The sequence below is a fragment of the Podarcis pityusensis genome, assembly GCF_964106645.2.
Source record: "Podarcis pityusensis genome assembly, chromosome: 6".
NCBI lineage: Eukaryota > Metazoa > Chordata > Lepidosauria > Squamata > Lacertidae > Podarcis > Podarcis pityusensis.
Window position 1 is genome coordinate 7,966,533 of NC_138030.1, and position 22,287 is coordinate 7,988,819.

The following is a 22,287-nucleotide window of genomic DNA, read 5'->3' on the forward strand; positions in this document are numbered from 1 at the left end:
TTTTTGTTCTTCAATACATGGCAAACCTAGTTAGCACATTTTAGAGCCCCAATGCAAAAAATATTTGTTTGGAATTGGACCCTTAAATTCTTAGGATTATGAGCAATATTCTAGGCTCTGCGGCATAATGATGACCAGAGTGGCTGGGGCAACCCAGTCAGATGGGCAGCATATTATTATTATTATTATTATTATTATTATTAGCATTCCTCACCAGATTTGGGGTTGCATTCCACAGCTGGCAGGAACCCCAAACTCGGGGAGAGATTGAAATAAGGGTTGGATCCCCCAGCCAGTGAGGTGACGCTGCTCCTTCGAACTGCTGAGACTGTTTTGATTTCCTTATTGGGTTGAACTGAAAGAGACAAAGGGAAGTTTAGAGCTGGCTGAGGCTGGTGGAGCAGTGCCCCGCTGGGGCTAATAGACCAGCCCCTGCTGCTACAAACCGTACCCTCCCAGACCCAGCAGAAGGCTGGCCTAGGCCCCCACAACAGCACCCAGAGTGCTCCCCACAATTGCCACCATCACCCACAGTTACCAACCAGACAAGAAGCTGCAGCTGTTCTGCTCAGGGTTGAGTTTGCGGAGGCAGAAGGGGCTGTCGGGACTGTCCGAAAGGGCCCTGGAGGAGTTCTCGCTGAGCAGCTCCGCGAGACGTCTCCTCCGGCGGAAATTGATGCGGAACTGATAGAGGAGGTTGCCGTCATAGAAGTGGTGCCGGCCGGCCACTGAGGAAAGAATGGGTGTGTGGGGAGGAGCAGATTGAGGGCTGTGGTTCTTCCCATCCCACCCCCAAGAACGTGGCAGAGATAGGATTCAGCAGTCTTCCATCAGCAACCTGGGGTTTGGTGACAATTGTTCTCAGCACTCTCTCTCTCTCTCTCTCTCTCTCTCACACACACACAGAGAGAGAGAGAGAGAGAGAGAGAGAGAGAGAGAGAGAGAGAGAGACTGCAATAGTTCCTAGTCCATGTCTGGGGACAATCTGAAGTACTTGTGTTTACATTCAGGGTTTGGGGTATCCAGATGGAATGCCTGCCTCCACATCTGCATGCCCAGAAGTTTATGTTCACAGCATCTCTGTCAGGTGCCTCAACCATCTGAGGTGAGGTGTGTATGTGTAAGAGAGAGATGGGCTTCTAGGTGGTGGCACCCTCATAATAGAATTTTCTCCCCACAATGGTTTGCTTGGTGCTGACTTTGTCATCTGTTTGGTATCAAGAGGACCCCTAATTTCCCCAGACCATGTTTGATTGTGATGGCCTGGGATTCGGACTCGGAGGCTGAACCTGAGGAATCCCAGCCTGCACAGGAGTCCCCGCCTCCAGAACCAGCTGAGCCGGGGCTGGGGCCTGAGCCTGAAGGGTCCTCACCTGTGCTGGATCCTCAGGTGCAGGCACCAGCTGAGTCTGCTCTGGCTCCTGAGGGGATGGAGGACCCATTGCCTGCAGGTGCTCCACTCTCAGCCCCATCAGGGGAAGAGGAGGTTGCCTCTGGGCAACCCTCCAGCCTCTCCTGAGCTGCAGAGGCTCAGGGCAGAGAGGCGGAGGGAACTAAGTTCCCGCAGGAGGAGTGCTCGCCTCCAGGCCAGGAGAGGCGAGTCACCTGTGGACCTGGGTCGCCCTATGCCTCGGGGCAGATAAAAGCCAGCCAGCCCCAGTCCCAACTTGCGGGAGCAACATTGTTGGTAGCCTGTTCCTGCCTGCACCCTGTCCTGCTCTTCCGCCAGAGTTCCTGACCCCACCTGACTCCCTGCCTTGGACCCCATTTCAGCTGTGACAGACAGCCTCCATACCGCACCCTCAACCTCAGACTGGACTCAGACGATGCTGCACGGTTAACCCTCGGGACCAGCACATTGATGCTGCTTTAATTTGCTCTTAGTTCCCAGTTGTTGAAGCAATGATTCTTCAACAACAACTTTGTTGGACTGGTTGTTCAGATGCCTGATTATCATCTTCCAAAGGAACTACTCTATTCCGAATTTAAAAATGGAAAGTGTAATGTTGGTGGTCAACAAAAGAAGTTTAAAGACTCTCTCAAGGCAAATCTTTAAAAATGCAGTATAAACACCGACAATTGGGAAACAATGGCCTGCGAGCGCCCCAATTGGAGGACAGCCTTTACTAAAGGTGTCATGGGTTTTGAAGATGCTCAAACTCAGGACGAAAGGCAGAAATGTGCTAAGAGGAAGGCACGCTTGGCAGATCCACACTGTGATCAACTCCCGTCCGGAAACCAATGTCCCCACTGTGGAAGGACGTGTGGATCCAGAATTGGCTCCTCACTTTTAAAACTGTGTCCATGGAAGACAATCTTACTCGGCTACGAGAGATCGCCAAAGAAGAAGAAGTTCCTAATTGCACATTTTTAAAATCAATTCTAACTTTGTGCTTTTATGTGCTTGCAAAGCTCCCTTAGAAAAAAATGTTTCTGAAAAGAAGTCTGGAACTTAACAATGAATGGAAGATAACACTGCTTTTCTTCCTTTTCTTAGCTACACTCTTTTGCACTCCGCCCCTTCTCTAGTCTTTGGTTCTTGTTGGCCATGCTGTCTTCCAGTTTCTAGCCAAGAGCCAGGATAGTTCCCCTTCCCCCTCCCAACTCCTACTCATCTGACAGCTGCTGCATTTCCAGTCTTTCCGCCCAACTTCTTATTCCTTCCTTCCATCTCTCACAGCCTCCCGTTGCCACTGATACCTTCAATGTATAGGGGAAGAAGCTCAATTTGGCCACAAATCCTGCTTTGTATTCCTGATTCCTGTATTCCTCTTGTTCTAAGAGGAGGCTGGAGATCTTCCACTGGGTGTATCCCACCATGTGTGTTGCTTTGGCCAAGTTAGAGAGTGTTAGCTTCTAGGCCAGCCTTTCTCAACCTGTGGTTCCCCAGATGTTGTTGGACTACAACTCCCATCACCCCTAGCTAGCAAGGCCAGAGCTCAGGGATGATGGGAGTTGTAGTCCAACAACATCTGGGGACCCACAAGTTGAGAGCCACTGTTCTAGGCGATATGCTCTAGCCATTACACCACACTGCTCTTTGGCACTTCTGGCTATCCTAGGCATATCCTTTGCCCCTAACCTGCCCAGCAGGTAACAACCCGATGCCCTCCCTTTTCTGCAATCTCCTTCTTCATACCATGCTGGATAATCCCATGTTCAAGGAGGACTTGGCAAAGCTCAGCGGCTTCTTTCCGGTTTGCTGCCTCTCCTTCCTGGACCAACCAGTCGATCATTTCACAGGCCAGAAAAGTCCTTTGGTACTTCACCGAGTTCTCCTCTCTGACTTTGAGGATCGAGTCCTCTACGCTGATCAGCCTAGGATCAAGGAAGCACATGGCAAAGGAACAAGGTGAGCAGATCAGCATATGCAGCCATTGCCATTTTAACGCTTGCTAATATTGTGTATTTTAATGAGGGTGAAAGAAGAGAGTGCAAAATAAGGTCTGAAGCACAACATCAAAAAAGCTAAGATCATGGCCACTGGTCCCATCACCTCCTGGCAAATAGAAGGGGAAGAAATGGAGGCAGTGAGAGATTTTACTTTCTTGGGCTCCATGATCACTGCAGATGGTGACAGCAGTCACGAAATTAAAAGACACCTGCTTCTTGGGAGAAAAGCAATGACCAACCTAGACAGCATCTTAAAAAGCAGAGACATCACCTTGCCGACAAAGGTCCATATAGTAAAAGCTATGGTTTTCCCAGTAGTGATGTATGGAAGTGAGAGCTGGGCCATAAAGAAGGCTGATCACCAAAGAATTGATGCTTTTGAATTATGGTGCTGGAGGAGACTCTCGAGAGTCCCATGGACTGCAAGAAGACCAAACCTCTCCATTCCGAAGGAAATCAGCCCTGAGTGCTCACTGGAAGGACAGATCCTGAAGCTGAGGCTCAAATACTTTGGCCACCTAATGAGAAGAAAAGACTCCCTGGAAAAGACCCTGATGTTGGGAAAGATGGAGGGCACAAGGAGAAGGGGACGACAGAGGGACGAGATAGTTGGACAGTGTTCTCGAAGCTACCAGCATGAGTTTGAACAAACTGCGGGAGGCAGTGGAAGACAGGAGTGCCTGGCGTGCTCTGGTCCATGGGGTCACGAAGAGTGGGACACGACTAAACAACTAAACAACAATATTGCATAGGGTTGTTAAACATCCAAGCCATTCATTTCTCAAAGATAAATGTGCTGGGAGTCACATTTATCTAGAAGCGGAAGCAGAGTCCAGAGGCACAGGAGCTTGTCACAGTTACCCAGCAATGGAAGCCACTTTGCACATGCTCAGAGGTGAGGCTGCTTAGCATTAAGTCATACAAGATGGTTTTAAAAGAGGATTATACCAGTGGGTAGCTCAATTGGCTACAGCATGGTGCTGATAACACCAAGGTTGCAGGTTCAATCCCTGTATTTGGCAGCTGCATGTCCCTGCCTTGCTGGGGTTGGGATAGATGACCCTCAGGGTCCCTTCCAACTCTACAATTCTATGATGCTAAGTTCTTGGAAGAAACAGTGGCTGATAGCTACTAGTCATGGTGGATATGTTCTGCCTCCATAGCTGCAGGGAGCAATGCTTCTGAATACAGTTGCTGGAAGCCATAGGAGGCGAGAGCGCTCTCTTGCTTGAATTCTGCTTGTGGGTTTCCTATAGGTTAAAAAAAAAAAAGGTAAAGGACCCCCAGACAGTTAAGTCCAGTCAAAGGCGTCTATTGGGTTGTGGCGCTCATCTCGCTTTCAGGCCAAGGGAGCCGGTGTTTGTCCACAGACAGCTTTCCGGGTCATGTGGCCAGGAGGACTAAACCGCTTCTGCTGCAACAGGACACCGTGACAGAAACCAGAGCGCACAGAAACAGCATTTACCTTCCCGCCTCAGCAGTACCTATTTATCTACTTGCACTGGCATGCTTTCGAACTGCTAGGTTGGCAGAAGTTGGGATAGAGCAACCGGAGCTCACCCCATCGTGGGGATTCGAACCGCTGACCTTCTGATTGGCAAGCCCAAGAGGCTCAGTGGTTTAGACCACAGCGCCACCCACATCCTGAGTCTCCTACAAGGATTTTTTTGGCCACTGTGAGAACTGGATGCTGGACTAGATTGGCTGTTGGCTCCAGTGGGCTCTTCTTATGTTCTTACGTTATGTCTGTAAGAGTGCAGCCGACATAACATAAGAAGGCATTTGAAACATAATATAAGAAGACATTTGAAACAGATCTCCTGGCTGTCTCCTCTTCTGTCTCATTCTGTCTCATTCTGATCACAGGAATCAGTCATAAGCACTCTCCTGTCGGGCATAATCCATACGTCAAAAAGATTAAAGGTGAAATTCAATCTCTACTCGTACGATTTATGAAATCAAGCTGTTGACAAACACTCTCCATCTCTGAAGAGGGAGGTGGCAGAAATTCTGATGGGCCTGTAATCACCGATTCTCGACAAGCGCTTGAAAATTCAGTCTCCAGCGCCACCAGTTTGAGCCTTTTTTAGCTGCAATAAACCTGCTTTTTGTGTGCAGAAGAACTTAAATACCCCCATAACCACAAGAGGGCGTGCTGAGCCTATGGAATATAACTAACGGCTGATTATTCTCCCAAACTGCAGCGAAACAAAGCGTCTGCTCAGCTCTAGACTGTGGCTGTTTTATGGGAAGCATCCAAGCACAGACTGGGAATTTAGGTCTGTGCAATTAAAGTGGATTAAAGCACCCTGCCACCTTGTCACAACAAATCCATTTTTCCTTTTTAAATATGTGCTCTGTGAGGTTATGAATGTGACGGGGAATAGCTCTGAACGGTATGGGATGGAGGAATAATGAATGGAATGATGTATTTGCACAAGCAAATCAGGAGAAATGCTCATTGCAGTATAATCTCCCTGCAGGCAACTCAGAGGGAATGCTAAATAAAAACGGACATTCAGCATTCAGATGTGGAGGTTATTGCATTAGTTTTCCTTATTATATATATTTTTTTAAAAAAGATATTTATTCCAATTTTAAGATTACAAAAAAGAAGAAAAAACCATACAAAATAGAATAGAACATATAACAAAAAACAGACAGTAAGAAAAACTCAACAAAAAATATAAAAATACATTACAATAAAATATAACAAAAATCAAATTAAACCTTTACAACCTTTTTCCCTTTTACTTATTTCCGTGACTTCTTCTCACCTCCCCGCTTTGTATTCTAGTTTAAATCGTATTTCCAGCAAATCCTTCTAACCTTCTTTTCATTTACTTATTTTAACATTCAATAATATAATTAATCCTCCTCTATCCTCAATTTCTACACTTCATTTTTACTTAATCCATTATGTCATATCTGCCAAAACGACCTAATATTCTTTTTCCAACCTCTTTCTAACATTCTTTTATGTTGCAGTATTTTTGAAGATATATTTTAAATTTTTTCCAATCTTCTTCCATCGACCCTTCTCCCTGGTCTCGAATTCTGCCGGTCATCTCAGCCAGTTCCATATAGTCCATCACTTTCATCTGCCATTCTTCTCGGGTAGGCAATTCTTGTGTCTTCCAGTATTTCCCAATGAGTATTCTTGCTGCTGCTGTCGCATACATAAAAAAGGTTCTATCTTCCCTTCGCACCAATTGGCCGACCATGCCCAAGAGGAAGGCCTCTGGTTTCTTTAGAAAAGTGTATTTCAATACCTTTTTTAATTCATTATATATCATATATAGTTTTCCTTATTATAAGGCTAGCCACTATTATCTCAAATTCTCACATTCCTTTTACATTGCATTAAGGCACTGTGATATACTGCCATGCTGTGCTCATTTTTGAATGGCGGGAGAGAACTGCACGCCGAAAGCACCCGAAATGTTGCCGTGCAAAATTAGAGCAAAACTTCCGCGACTTTCTGGGCTAAGGAGTATGCAAACGGCTTTTCCTCCGGAAGCAAAGGACATGGAAAAGTGTGCTAAGCTTCTTCCGGGTTCCACTAGTTTTCCAGAAGTTGCTCTTATGTTGCATGAATGATCACGCGAAACTTGGAAATTATCAGGTAAGGAAACATTGTAAAAATAAAGTGCTGTCTGAAGGCAGCCAGAGTCTAACCTTTGCTTTGTGCAAGCGAATCAGGATGAATGCCCAATAAGCAGGCAGGAAGTTGGGGGCCTTTATTCAAAGAAACAAGGTAGCTCAGGAGGCTAGGCCTAGAAAACACAGCAACTCTTCTTGGTAGAACTTGCCCCTACGAAGATTCACAGATGCCTAAGTCTCCTTCTCCCCTGGGTCCTTCCCAAGCAATCTGAGACTCTGTCATTGAGCAGCACTTTTCATACTTCTTCTGGTTCTGAGAGACCGGGGGTGGGGGGAGCTTGTTGCAGTGCAGAAAGCAGTCTATAGATATTGGAATTAATTGATTAAAATATTGTTATAGACTGGGGGACACTCGCCCCCCCAAAAAAAACCCCCTAGAAATGAATAAACACTAGGATTTTTATTAACTGGGATATGGATTAAAGTACAAGCTGCAGAGATGTGCCAGGCAGGGAATTCCTGGGCTGGCTTACACAAACCAGCCTGCCTGGCATAGTGAAGAGCAAACCTGTTAACGTGGCAAAAGGTTTGATGGGCCATCGGGAGGAAATATTTGGGCCTGGGGATTGAGATGTTACCAACGTGATGGGGTGTATGGTTGAGGGGAGAGGGAAAGGGTTTCTGGGAGGAAGAAGCAGGAAGAAGAGTTGAGATGGCTAGGGAAACCAAGCCAGATGGGCAGGAAACAAACAAACAAACAAACAAAATAATTATTATTATTATTATTATTATTATTATTACAGTGGTGCCTCGCAAGACGAAATTAATCCGTTCCGCGAGTCTCTTCGTCTTGCGGTTTTTTCGTCTTGCAAAGCACGGCTATTAGCGGCTTAGCGGCTATTAGCGGCTTAGCAGCTATTAACGGCTTAGCAGCTTTAAGAAAAAGGAAACAAACTTGCAAGAACTCGCAAGACGTTTTGACTTGCGAAGCAAGCCCATAGGGAAATTCGTCTTGCGGAACGACTCAAAAAACGCAAAACCCTTTCGTCTAGCGAGTTTTTCGTCTTGCGAGGCATTCGTCTTGCGGGGCACCACTGTATTATTACATCCATCTTTAGGGGAGGCTGGCTGCAGGGCTGGCTATAGAAATGCCTTGGGCTCCAGGGTTGCACTGCTATGGAGTATAATAATAATAATAATAATAATAATAATAAATTATTTCTACCCCACCCATCTCTGGGCGGCTTCCAACAAAAGGTTAAAAATACAAGATCCTCTTGAAAGGACTATACTCAGTAAGATCTGAGCTCCCTCCATGTAGACTGAAGGTGTAAAGTAAAGGTAAAGGGACCTCTGACCATTAGGTCCAGTCGTGGCCGACTCTGGGGTTGCGGCGCTCATCTCGCTTTATTGGCCGAGGGAGCCGGCGTACAGCTTGCGGGTCATGTGGCCAGCATGACTAAGCCGCATCTGGCTTAAATAAACCATATTTCTTAAAGCCATAACAGTCTCTGCCGCAATTTCAGTTCTGCAAAGGAGCACAGACCCTGTGTGAGGGCCTGAGATCCCACGGTGCCACCACTTGCAGAGAGAGGGGCAGGCACCTGACTCATAGCTGTCAACTTTTCCCTTTTCTTGCGAGGAATCCTATTCGGAATAAGGGAATTTCTCTTTAAAAAAGGGAAATGTTGACAGCTATGACCTGACTTTTGTAACAATATGAAAACTCCGAACAAGTGGCAGGCAGAGAAACAGTGAGGGCACCCTGGAGAGCATGAACAGCAAAGGAAGATAACAGACTGTACAGTGATACCTCGGGTTAAGTACTTAATTCGTTCCGGAGGTCCGTACTTAACTTGAAACTGTTCTTAACCTGAAGAACCACTTTAGCTAATAGGGCCTCCTGCTGCCGCTGCACCGCTGGAGCACAATTTCTGTTCTCATCCTGAAGCAAAGTCCTTAACCTGAAGCACTATTTCTGGGTTCTCAGAGTCTGTAACCTGAAGCGTATGTAACCCGAGGTACCACTGTACTGCCAAAAAGCCTTATGCCCCGTGACCCTGGACAAAGGGACTCCACGTACGTCTCATAGAGGCTCTGTCCCCTCATGAACACCTTCACGTCTTTGTTGAGAGGAAAGGTCCCGTCGTCCTTGCGGAAGCGATACAGCAGCTTGGCGTCCTTGTAGTCGAAATGCTCATCGCACACTGAAAGGAGTTCAAGGCAAAGATCAGCAACCTCTGACATGTAATTTACGTTTTCTGTCCAAGCCTATGAAGGCTAGCATAACACAGATGGGGGGGAAAACCTCAAGGTTACTATGAAACATTTCTGCCCTTCGCTTCTTTGCAGAATCAGGTTTGCCACCAACTATCTGTAGCCAAATATCGCCACTTCCCGTGTTGAAAGGCCAGATCATATTGAATATTGCAAAAGCCGACTCCTAGAGGAAGGGAGCCCCGCAGAACTGGACCCAATAAAGAGAGATGCCCAGTGTCCTATCAGCCAAGGTGGTCAAGGCATTGGTCCTCTGGGGAAACGACATTTTACAGGTATGGACCAACTGCAGCGTGTCCAGAGGATGCTGCCCAGAATAGTGAGGGGTTTCAGAAATCAAGTCCTAGAATCATAGAATTGTGGAGTTGGAAGGTACCCCAAACTTCATCTAGTCCAGCCCCCTGCAATGCAGGAATATCAGCTAAAGCAGCCATGACAAATGGCCACCCAACCTCTGCTTTAAAACCTCCAATGTAGGAGAGTCCCAGTGAAGTCCATTCCATTGTCAAACCGCTCTGTCAGAAAACTCTTCCTGATGTTGAGCCGGAATCTCCTTTCTTGTAACTTGAATCTATTAGTTTGAGTCCTATCCTCCAGAGCAGGAGAAAAGATGCTTGCTCCTTCTTCCACGTGACAGCCCTTGAGATATTGGAAGATGAAATGTTTCAAAAAGAATAACCTTGTGAAGTGAAAGGGTAAGAAAGAGGGATTTATATCTAGATGCTAGGATAGAGATGATAAGGAAAACAGGAAGACACAATGAGAGATAAAGGAGGTTCTGTGGGATTGGTGGTAGTCAATGTTTGTTTTTCTTTTTAGTGTTTACATTATTAACTTGTAAGATATGGATTTTTTGTGTGTGTTTTTGAATGTTGGTTTTTGTGTTTTGTGTATTGTTATTTTTCGATATTTTTCGTGTTGTTGTTGTGTGGAAAATACTTGTTATGTACTGAAGTTTTCACCCTGGGCCAGCAGGCGGATACTGTAGGTAGTTTTCACTCAGGTCCACATATGCAAATCAGGGATTGAAAGTGACGTTCAGTGATTGGATAGTTACAGAAAGTGGTTACTGTTGCGTTGTAGTGGAGCTCTATATAACCAGGCTGGCTGAACCCCATTTAGTTCAGTTCTGTTCTGGCTTGTGAATAAACAAGAGCTGTCTGAAGAATCGCTGTGTTGTCTGATATGTTCACCCACAACTTAACAATACTAATAAAATTTATAATAAATTGGGGGGGAAAGGAAATAAATAAAGGTTTGGTAACTTTAAAAGAAAAAAGAAATGTTTCAAAAAGCTGAGGAAGCTTACCCAGGAGAAGAAGAGACGGCTAAGAGGAGATCTGGCAAGCACTATCACAGAGAAGATGTAGCAGAGTTGCTCTTCATTGCTCCAGAAGACAGGACTGGAACCACTACATGCAAACTGCTGGAAAGGAGATTTTTTGGTGGAATGACAGGATAAAGTTTTGAATGGCAAGAGCTGCTTGATGTTGGAACAGACAGCCGTGGGAGGTGATGAGCTCTCCATCGCTGGAGGTCTTTAAGCCAAGGCAGGGCCCAATTGTACAGCCTCACAGGAGTCATAAATTTGTGCCCTAAAATAGTTAAGGTTCCATGCAATTTAGATAACGTTTGGTTCTATTTCTTCATAAAAGTATTTCCACACCACGGTATAAAATATCAAACACTATGGACCACAATGCAAATACCGTATTTTTCGCTCTATAAGACGCACCAGACCATAAGACGCACCTAGTTTTTGGAGGAGGAAAACAAGGGAAAAAATATTCTGAATCCCAGAAGCCAGAACAGCAAGAGGGATCGCGAAAGCAGCGATCCCTCTTGCTGTTCTGGCTTCTGGGATAGCTGCGCAGCCTGCATTCGCTCCATAAGACGCACACACATTTCCCCTTACTTTTTAGGAGGGAAAAGTGAGTCTTATAGAGCAAAAAATACGGTAATTATGAAAGTGATCGTTTTACTGAATGCACCTGTCACAAAACTTTAGTGTACACAGAATTGTGTGCTGTTACACCTGTAATCAAATTGAGTATTTAGATTAATTCTCTTGCAAGGAGTGGGAATAGATGGTGTGTGGTCCACATTTCTACCGGGAAACAATGATTAAGATCAAGCACATTCCATTAAGGTGATTACTGCCCCTTACTTACAGGCAGGCTCAAAAGAAAATGACTCTGCCTGGCCAATCAAAATGACACAACTCAAGAAAAGCCCTTGTGAGCTAAGCAAAGGATAGTCAAACACAGCAAAAAACGACAGCCTACCATTGCACATTTTGCAGGGGATTATCATGGTGTGATGACGTCACCGATAAGCAGGCCAAAAGGTTCTGTTTCTTGACAACGTTCTTTTATTTAATTAAAAGTCTTGGGATTCTTTTGAAACTGCCCGCAGGCTGTGAAAAATTAATAGCAGCTTGCAGGGAGGGGATTCAGATTTGAATGTTAATAATTAACCCAGAACTAATTGCAACTGCATTATAGCACCACAGCAAAGTTTAATTTAATTCAAGGTATGAAAGTCTTTCCCCCAGGCAGCAGATGGCAATGAGCAGAATGTTTGCCTTGCTATGTAATAATTCAGGCAGAGTCAAAATGTTACTCCTTTGGTTGATAGATTCTCCCATATCAAAGCTCTTATCTTACTATTGACCCAAATGAGGGCACAACATCTTCAAACTAGCGTCAATTAGAGAACCCATGGATTTCTGTGATTTTCCATTCTGATTATGAAACCCACACATTTTCCTGTTGCTGACTGGGTTCCCAAATAGACAGTGGCCAGATGTGCAATTAAGCCAATTGCGCAGACCGTGTTTATTCAGATTCAGACCTGCATTATAATGCTCACAGCAATTTTGATGCTTTTGAATTGGAAATGTGATGGGCAATGAATCCTGTTCTATAAATAAATAGGCAAGCGATACGCAGCTACGATTTGGATCTGCATTGCAGAAAACATCGTATCTGCCTCTCTATTCAGTCCTTGAATTTTGGGGTGCAGGAGTTAAGCACCAACCCACACGCCCCAACTCTCCACCCCACTCCCCCAGATTGAATCACACCATGGTCTCTTTGTAGCGCCGCTATAAAAACAGCAGCTAAGGGAGCAATCATGAAAGGGAAGTGGACCAGGCTCCCTTTGACCCTGCTGGAATTCAAGCAACTGCATCCGTTGCCCAACATGCAAGATACCGTATTTTTTGCTCTGTAAGATGCAACAGACCACAAGAAAAAAAATATTCTGAATCTCAGAAGCCAGAACAGCAAGAGGGATTGCTGCGCAGTGAAAGCAGCAATCCCTCTTGCTGTTCTGGCTTCTGTGATAGCTGCGCAGCCTGCATTCGCTCCATAAGACGCACATACATCTCCCCTTACTTTTTAGGAGGGAAAAAGTTAGTCTTATACAGCAAAAAATACGGTAATCCACAGAAAGGAAAATTTTGCACCTCTCTAGCTAGCACCAGCAATCAGCTCATATGTGTGGTGCTTCGAGACAGTGCACACATTCTGATCCACAAGCAAGCAAAGCTGCTTTGAAATGTGAGGCCTGTGTCAAGCATACTTGCCACTAAATACTTTCGCATTTAAGTCAGGCCCAGCTCACTAGCTTGCAGAATGTGGCTAGTTTGATCAAATTAAAGCTCTTTGCAACACCTCAACTCCCCACCAAGTAAATTAAGAAGACCTTTGCTAAGTCGGAGCTGCAAGGTAGTCCTCAGCAGGGCCAGATTTAGGTAGGATGAGGCCCTAAGCTACTGAAGGGATGTCCAGTTGTCTTTTGTCAACAACAAATGGTCGCTGTTTTTTGTGTTGAATATATGCTATATGGTTATTTATGGCCCTAATAGGTATCTAAAGCCATTTGTACATAACAAAATATGTATTTTATCAAGGTAATTGTTGAACCGAAATACAATTAAGAAGTATATTAATAGTGAAATACAATTAAGAAGAAGTATATGAATAGTGAAATAATTATGAAGCTACATTGTAGGAGCCTACACTACACAAAACATAGTTGCTGTATGTAGGTTTTATTTTATTTGCTTTTTATCTTATATTTTGGAAATGTACATGCAGGTTTTTTTCCCCCTTTTAATTTTTGGGGGGCCCCAAGAGAATGGGGCCCTAAGCTATAGCTTGTTTAGCTTGTGCGTAAATCCAGCACTGGTCCTCAGATCTCAAGCCATATAACCAGAATTTACAACAACAGAAAGAAAATGTTCATTTGTGACATTCTTCTCTGTATGATTGACCAAACCAGCTTCTGCCATGCCCATTTCCCACCATTGGAATGTGGCCCTTGGAAAGCTGGCCTAATTTGAATCTGGCCCCCAGGTTCCCCACCCTTGATGCAGCTAGCCTCGTGTCCTGCTTGACAGCTTCTCAGGGACACCGGTTGGACACTGTGAGAAAGAGATTAGATAAACTTGGGGGCTGATCCAGCAGGACTCTTATGCTTTCCACTCCCAAATTATAGGTTCAACAGTGTGACAGTTTTCTCACACAGGCACTACTTCCAAAAAACACCCACAGCCGTCACATGTGCTCAGCAGCCAACCACACCCACAGCCCTACCTACAAAATCGGACCCTCCAAGTGTCCTTATTTTACAGGGACAGTCCCAGATTGAAAGAAGTCATCCCGATTCCTGATGTGATCCCGCTTTTCCTTAAGATGTCCCTATTTACACTGGAGAAATGTTGGAAGGAATGGAGTTATGCGACCCCTGAACCAGGGAGATAAATAACAACGCAATCTTTAGAAGGCATCTGAAGGCAGCCCTGTGTAGGGAAGCTTTTTAATGTTTTATTATGTTTTCATTTATGTTGGAAGCCACCCAGAGTGGCTGGGGCAACCCAGTCTGATGGGTGGGGTATAAATAATAAAATTATGATGGTGATGGGATAGGATGTCCCTGTTTTCATTGGAGAAATGTTGGAGGGTATGCTGAAGCGCAGGGATGCAGGTGGCACTGTGGGTTAAACCACAGAGCCTAGGACTTGCCGATCAGAAGGTCGGAGGTTCGAATCCCCACAACGGGGTGAGCTCCTCTTGCTCGGTCCCTGCTGCTGCCAACCTAGCAGTTCAAAAGCATGTCAAAGTGCAAGTAGATAAATAGGTACCACTCTGGCAGGACCTAATGGTCAGGGGTCCCTTTACCTTTTTTATGCTGAAGCACGTTTCCCCCCCATGCTCAATTTATTTGTGTGTTTTTTTGAGGGTCCATCAATGTTGCCCTCAATCTTTGCAGGATGGATTTTCAGGTGGACACACACATGCCACGTAAACATGGAAATTTCCCAACCCGGCATCCCAGTTTGGCATGAAGTTCTCCTTTCCCTGCCCCCCCCACCTCCCCATCCAAGGTTCCCTGTGCAAGTCAAAACTTGTACCAAGGCCCGTCTCAGACTTTCTGCAAAAATCACATCGGCAGCCTCAGTATATTTTGACTGCTGACAACTCCAGGCTGCAAGCGAGACAGACACAGACTCGAGCCTTGTGTAGCCGTGCCAGAGGAATGATGCCCAGAGGGGGCTTTGCCAGATAAACCTGAAAGGGGAACATTCATCCAGCAGCAGAGTCCCCGCAATGCCTCACGTGACCACCACCCTCTTCTCAATGGCAGGCTTCATCAGGGTGGACTTTGCCGGAGAACCCAAGCCACACCCCTTCTGTCAAGAATGTCAAGCCGCTCTTGGGCAAAGTTCTACCATGAAAATGAAAAAGCCTTCATGTATTCATGCCCCGCCTTCCATCCTTGGTGCATCGCTCACTCCCTTAACTGCTAGAAGACACCAGTTTGCACAGGTGCCAACTCCCTGGGGCCCCCGTGCCCATGCACCCACAAATTTTCCTAGGGAGGAGCCAGGCATCCACAAATTTTGGTGCCAACTTGGCTTCACGACTGTGAGTGCCAGGGGCGCCCTGCAGTGTGTATGGCCCTGGCACAGAAATTTGTGGGTGCCTGGCCCCTTCATGGGGAAATTTGTGGGTGCTCGGGCACCCGGGGCCCCAGGGAGTTGGCACCTAGGGCCAGGGCCATGCATGCTGCGTGGCACCCATGGTTGTGGGACCAAGCTGGCATTCCTGCCAGCTTGCTACAGTATGCAGAAGGAGATCATAAGCTTATACTGCCGCTGCATCTGTCTCTCTCTCTTTTATAGTGCTACATAGCAAAAATGAGCAAAGCAATTAAGACAGAGCCCTTAGGAGCTGAAGGTTAGATTACTCTTTCTGCTGGAAATTGTATTGTACATAAAGGTAAAGGGACCCCTGACCATTAGGTCCAGTCATGACTGACTCTGGGGTTGCGGCGCTCATCTTGCTTTATGGGCCGAGGGAGCCAGCGTACAGCTTCCAGGTCATGTGGCCAGCATGACTAAGCCGCTTCTGATGAACCAGAAGTTTACTTTCCCACCAGTGCAGTACCTATTTATCTACTTGCACTTTGATGTGCTTTTTAACTGCTAGGTTGGCAGGAGCAGGGACCAAGCAATAGGAGCACACCCCGTTGCGGGGATTCGAACCGCTGACCTTCTGATCGGCAAGTCCTAGGCTCTGTGGTTTAATCCACAGTGCCACCCGTGTCCTGTATTGTACATAGCAGCCCTTGAATTTAAAGCTATGAATACTTTGGAACCCCAGCTAATGCATGCCCCAGCATTCCCCTGTAACCATCTACTGCACTTTGCTTATCAGGGACTAGTCACTAGTTAATGTGCTATGCTTTGTGACAATGCATCTGTTAGGAGAATCCATGTGGCAGCGTGCTTAGATTGCTGTTGTAGTATAAACACTGACAACTGGGAAACACTGGCTTGTGAGAGCTCCAATTGGAGAACTGCCTTTACCAAATGTGTCATGGGTTTTGAAGATACTCGAACTCAGGATGAAAGGGAGAAACGTGCTAAGAGGAAGGCATGCTTGGCAAACCCTCACTGTGATCACCTCCTGCCCAGAAACCTATGTCCCCACTGTGGAAGGACGTGTGGATCCAGAATTGGCCTCCACCGTCACTTACAGACTCACTGTTAAGACCATGTTTATGGAAGACAATCTTACTTGGCTACGAGAGAAGGAGAAGGAGAAGAAGAGGAGGAGGAGGAGATTGTTGTACTTAGGGCCAGTAGGGGAGACCTAGTCTCAAATCCCTACTCGTGGAGTTTGCTGAGTTACCATGGATAAGTGTGTACTAGCACTCAACCAACCATTCTACACAGAGTCATTGTGATGATGGGCATATCTAGCTCACAGTCCAAGTAGATCCACTGAAATCAGTCACGATGACTAACTTGACTCCACCACTTTCAATGGGTCTGCTCCAAGTATGAAGTGAGCTAGATACTTCCCCATGAGAGGAAGTGGGAGAGCTGTGGAGGCCACCATCATCTTATTGGAGTAAGATAATTGCTGAGATGTTCTTGAATCCTCCTCCAAAATGTGTGTGCTCAAAGACCCAACATCCTGGAAGCCAGCAAAGCAGAATCAACGAAGGAAAGGCTCTCTTGAAGCAACAATCTGTGATCCAAATGTCAAACCTCTTTGGTCCAAACAATTAGAAAGCCACCGTTCTTCCACTTAAACAGTGGCTTTCTAACTGTTTGGACCGAAGAGGTTTTTGGATCACAGATTATTGGTTCTAGAGAGCCTTTCAGTGGCAGGTTCCCAAATGTACTTAGAGTTTGTTTAAAGAGTTAACTTGGGCCAGGAATATTACCGTATTTTCCTCTCCATAAGACGTACCTGACCATAAGACGCACCTAGTGTTTAGAGGGAGAATTCAAGAAAAAAAATATTATTTAAAGGGAGCGCTGAGCAGAGACTGTATGCATCCCAGGCTCTGCTCAGCGCTCCCTTTCACTGACGGGCTGCCCTCCTCCCTCCTCAGGGAAAAGCCCCCAAGAGCCGCACACACACTCCACGCAGCTCGTGAAAGGGAGCACAGCTCTTGCGGGCTTTTCCAGGAGGTGGGGGAAGGGACAGAGGAGCTAAGCCAGAAGCCAGAACAGAAAGAGGGATCACTGCGCAGTGATCCCTCTCGCTGTTCTGGCTTCTGGGATAACTGTGCAGCCTGCATTCGCTCCATAAGACGCACACACATTTCCCTTTACTTTTTAGGAGGGAAAAGGTGCGTCTTATAGAGCGAAAAATACAGTAATTCGTTTCCACAAGATCTCTGATCCTCAGGTGCAGCTGTTTCAAGGACCAAATTGAACAGCCACAGGGGAGTACGCACATGCACTTGAGAAGAGAGTCCTCAAGTGGAATCGGAACTGAGAAGTGCACAAACCGTGATGGATAATATAATGGTCCATAAGCTTCTGCATCAGCCGAATGCCTGTTTCTCGGTCTGGTGCTTCTTTGTGGTCAATCAACCAATCGGTGAGCTCCTTGGCCACAAAGCAATTGGGGTAGGTGCGGAGGTGGTAGCGCCTGTCCTTAATAAGCTTGCCATCGTGGAGTCGAAGCCTGGAAGGGAAACAGAAAACAGGTCAAGAGCTGGAAATGGAGAAATGTAAGCTTCTTTGCTTAGTCAGGAATAATCAGATGTGCAAATATAAGATGGGGACACCTGGCTTGACAGCAGGACATATGAAAAGGATCTAGGAGTCTTAGTAGACCACAAACTTAACATGAGTCAACAGTGTGATGCAACAGCAAACAAAAGCCAATGCTATTCTAGGCTGCATCAACAGAAGTATAGTGTCCATATGAAGGGAAGTAATAATGCCACTCTATTCTGCCTTGGTCAGACAACACCTTAAATACTGTGCCCAGTTTGGGGCATCACAATTTAAGGATATTGACAAGCTGGAACATGTGCAGAGGAGGGCAACCTAGGGGATCAAAGATCTGGAAACCAAGCCTTATGAAGAACAGTTGAGGGAATAGGGTTTGGCCTGGAGAAGACAGATGTGTGATAGCCACCTTCAGATATCTAAAGGGCCATCATATGGAAGAGGGAGCAAGCTTGTTGTCTGCTGAGCCAGAGGATAGGACCCAAATCAATGGATCACAAGAAAGGTGATTCTGACTAAACATTAGGAATAACTTTCTGATGGTAGGGGCTGTTTGATGGTGGACTGGACTGCTTCAGAAGGTGGTGGGTTTTTAACCCACTGGGGAGTTTTAAACAGAGGTGAGATGGTGTCAGGCTTCAGGGAATGGGCTTCCTCCTCCCTTTGGCAGTAGATAAGCAGAACAAAGAGAAAGGAGTCTTCTTACCAGTTAGAACTTTCATGATCACAGCAAGAGAACAAAGAATCCATTTCCTAGGAATGAAGGTGCTCCCAATTAAGGGTTCCACCCATTTCCTCCCTAGTCACCCATGTCTCTACTGCGTCTTGCAACCTGATCTCATAACCACTGTGCTTTCTTTGCTGCCACCTTATCTGCTCTTCTTGACCTTGGGCTGAGCAGATGAATGCTTTCCAGAGACAGTGAATCTGTTAACTCTCTCCCTCTCCCAGTGTTTTTTCTCCTAACTGTTCCCCAGTCAGTATTTCCCAGCTTCTGCCTTCTGAACCATGTCCCTCTGTAAACCACTGTTCTAAATCTATACTGTACTCCTGCTCCTGGGAAGATTCAGGAGGAGGCTCCCACCATTCCTCCTCAGCACAGTCCCTGACAGATGGCGACCTGTCTTGGATTCTTTAGCTGCGATTCCTTCATTGCAGGGGGTTGGACTAGATGACCCTCGGGACCTCTTCCAACTCTACAATGTCAGGATTCTACGGTGACATTTGGAATATGACATTTCTGCACTTGAAATCTGAGCGGCAATGTCCTTTTGCTGCTGCTGCGTCAACCCTGGTGGAAACACGTCTGACTGGTCTTTGTTATGATGCCCTCTCTGGGACTCAATTAGTTCTGGCAATCACTAGTGTTGACGGAGGCTTCATATCAAGGTCAACTGTGCTGAAAAAACTATTTTGGCGGTTTCCAAAGGCTGTTCCCCTCCTCCTAACACTTTTCTTGACATTCATCACTGCACTAAACGTTCCTTCCTGACTTGCTCCACTTGCTCAAGGCCTACCCAGCTCTTACTGCAGTTTATTTACTGAGTTTATTTAGAACACTGACAGATTGCTTTACCAGTAAATGTTCTCAGACTGATGTGCAAAGGCAACAGGAGGAAGACATCGCAAGGAAATCAAATGCTCACAATTATAGGGCGGTTTAAAGAAATAGCCGTAAGCCAAGCAGAACCTCAGAGCAGCTCAGAAGACTGAACCGCAGAAGAACAATAGATTTTGACTCTCCCTTCCAAGGATAATGAGAAAGGGGTCACACATCTCCCCATGGAAGGCTTTTCCAAAGCTCTGGGGATGGAACTGAAAGCTCATGCTCCTTATAGAGGCCAACCTCTGTTACAAATTACAAGGAAGGAGATCCCAACTAAACATTAGGAAGAAGAACAGCATTTGACCGTGGAATAGGCTACGACGGAAGATGACAGAATTGCCTTCACTGGAGGTTTTTAAATAGAGGTTGGGTGGCTATCTGTCATGGATGCTTTAGTTGAGAGTCCTGCGTTGCAGGGGGTTGGACGATATCCTCGGGTTCCCTTCCAACTACAGTCATACTTCGGTATGAATACACTTCAGCTTAAATATTTTCGGGTTGCGCTCCACGGCGACCCGGAAGTGCATTACTTTCGGGTTTTGCCGCTTGCACAGACGCTCAAAATGACATCACGCGCATGCATGGAAGCTGCAAAACACGACCCGCGCATGCACAGACGCACAGTCGCGTTTTACGTTCACTTCAGGATACGAACGGGGCTCCAGAACGGATCGCGTTTGCATCCAGAGGTACCACTGTATACAGTTCTATGATTCTATTATTCAGTGGCTGCTCCCCATCTCAAAGTAAGATAAAATAAAATAAAATAGAATAAAATAATCAAATCAAATCAAATCAAATCCTTCTTGTAATCCAGATCTGTCCCAAGCCTCTTCATTTTCCCCGATGAGTTTATGAAAACTTGCCACACTTATGTGACATTTTGAGTAGTTCTCCACTGCCCAGCTGTGGATTTTGGAGGGGTTTTTCTTTTCTTTTTACACGTTGCTCCTTTTGCTTTATTGAATCCATCTGCCAGTTGCCAACGCCTTCTTTGCCCTGCTGCAATCCAGTACGTTTTCCAGGCTTGACACAAGCCCTCAGCTTCAAAAGCACCTCTAAACACATCAGAGCCAAATTTACCTCTCTCTGCATGTGTTTATGAAGCCATGACCATGGGAAAGGGGGCAGAGAAGTGGAATCTATTAGATACGTCTTGCAGAGCCTCTCAAAACCCCGGAACCTAGATTAAAATAGCGTAGGCAATGGCGTAACGTTATCAAGGTCACTAGGAGAACAGAACTACCCTTGACAATCTTATTCACAGGCAAAGTCTCAGAGCATTAAACAAATATCACAAGATATCCGATACCAGAAAAACAGCCCGTAGTGCTTTTTCAAATATTGTTTTTGTTTAAACAAAGGAAGACTGTGCACTCAGCAAAACACCGCAGTGCTCTCAGAGCAAAGTGTGAGGACAAGTTATTCCTGACAACTCTCTGGGCCTTCACTCCATTTCCAGGCCTCATGTTCACGGTTCACTGTCTGTGTGCACACACGTTTGCACATTTGCACGTAGGCCCCATCTGCACTACATATTTAAAGCAGTATCATACCACTTCTTGGAACCCTAGACAGCATCTTAAAAAGCAGAGACATCACCTTGCCGGCAAAGGTACGTATCATTAAAGCAATGGTTTTCCCAGTAGTGATGTATGGAGGTGAGAGCTGGATCATAAAGAAGGCTGACTGCCGAAGAATTGATGCTTTTGAATTATGGTACTGGAGGAGACTCTTGAGAGTCCCATGGACTGCAAGAAGATCAAACCTATCCATTCTGAAGGAAATCAGCCCTGAGTGCTGACTGGAAGGACAGATCGTGAAGCTGAGGCTCCAATACTTTGGCCACCTCATGAGAAGAGAAGACTCCCTGGAAAAGACCCTGGTGTTGGGAAAGATGGAGGGCACAAGGAGAAGGGGATAACAGAGGACGAGATGGTTGGACAGTATTCTCGAAGCTACCAGCATGAGTTTGACCAAACTGCGGGAGGCAGTGGAAGACAGGAGTGCCTGGCGTGCTCTGGTCCATGGGGTCACGAAGAGTCGGACACGACTAAACAACCACCACCACCACTTTAAACAGCCATGGCTTCCCAAGAAGAATCCTGGGAGGTGTAGTTTTTTAAGGGTGCTGAGATTTTATTGGGGGCGGCAGGAAAGCTCCGCCCCACATCACATGGCGGGGTGCACACACGCTATTTGAATGGCAATGTCCATCAACTTGGGGAAAGCCCAGCCCCCTTGCAAGTCCCTAGGAGTCGGATCCCATGATTCCCATCACAGAGCCACAATTCCCAGAGTCCCCGGGAAGAGGGATTGATTGCTAAAACATATATCAGTTATCCCTCTCCAACATCAGAGAGGCCGATCTGAGTGGCTTCTCAGTCAGCAGAGCCTGAGACTTTTAATCTCAGGGTCGTTGGGCAAAAGATTCCGGCAGGCTCCCTCAGGCTCCCTTCCAACACTACAATTCCATGATGCTATAATCACACATACCCCTGCCACAACAGAAATCTGATGTCACAACCCAGCCAAAGTTGATAACTGTTGGTGATCTCTGCTAGCCTTCATATGAGTGTTTAACCTTAATCATGTGATTAAGGTATTCAACTGAAAATCTCCATTTTGAAAGTGAGTTGCCTTGGTTTTTTTGTTCCCAGGAGGTCAGAGAAAGATGTGATAATGCTGCCTCTCCAGGAGTGCAAGGCCTTAGGCTGGATGCAGGATAATGCAAGCTAAGGGAGAGACTGAGTTTTGCCGTGATGGTAATTACGCTATATATTTAAAAAGAAGAACCTATGCTTGAATATGCATATGCTTTATACAATTATTTGAATGTATCATTGATTGTTTTTGTATCTGT

At 46.0% G+C, this 22,287-nt stretch overlaps 1 protein-coding gene across 2 annotated transcripts in view; it reads right to left on the reverse strand.

Annotated features, from left to right (window-relative positions):
* LOC308480096 (DEP domain-containing mTOR-interacting protein-like) overlaps window positions 1–22,287 on the reverse strand; it is a 32,993-nt gene that overhangs the window by 5,399 nt on the left and 5,307 nt on the right. The window contains exons 2-6 of one of the 2 annotated variants that reach the window (XM_081011419.1): window positions 17,590–17,768; window positions 9,080–9,203; window positions 3,140–3,318; window positions 543–728; window positions 215–355 (exon numbers count right to left, since the gene is read on the reverse strand). In XM_081011419.1, coding sequence (XP_080867545.1) covers window positions 215–355; window positions 543–728; window positions 3,140–3,318; window positions 9,080–9,203; window positions 17,590–17,768 — 809 coding nt within the window. The remainder of the gene's footprint in view (window positions 1–214; window positions 356–542; window positions 729–3,139; window positions 3,319–9,079; window positions 9,204–17,589; window positions 17,769–22,287) is intronic. The other variant, XM_081011420.1, reaches the window with a different exon arrangement.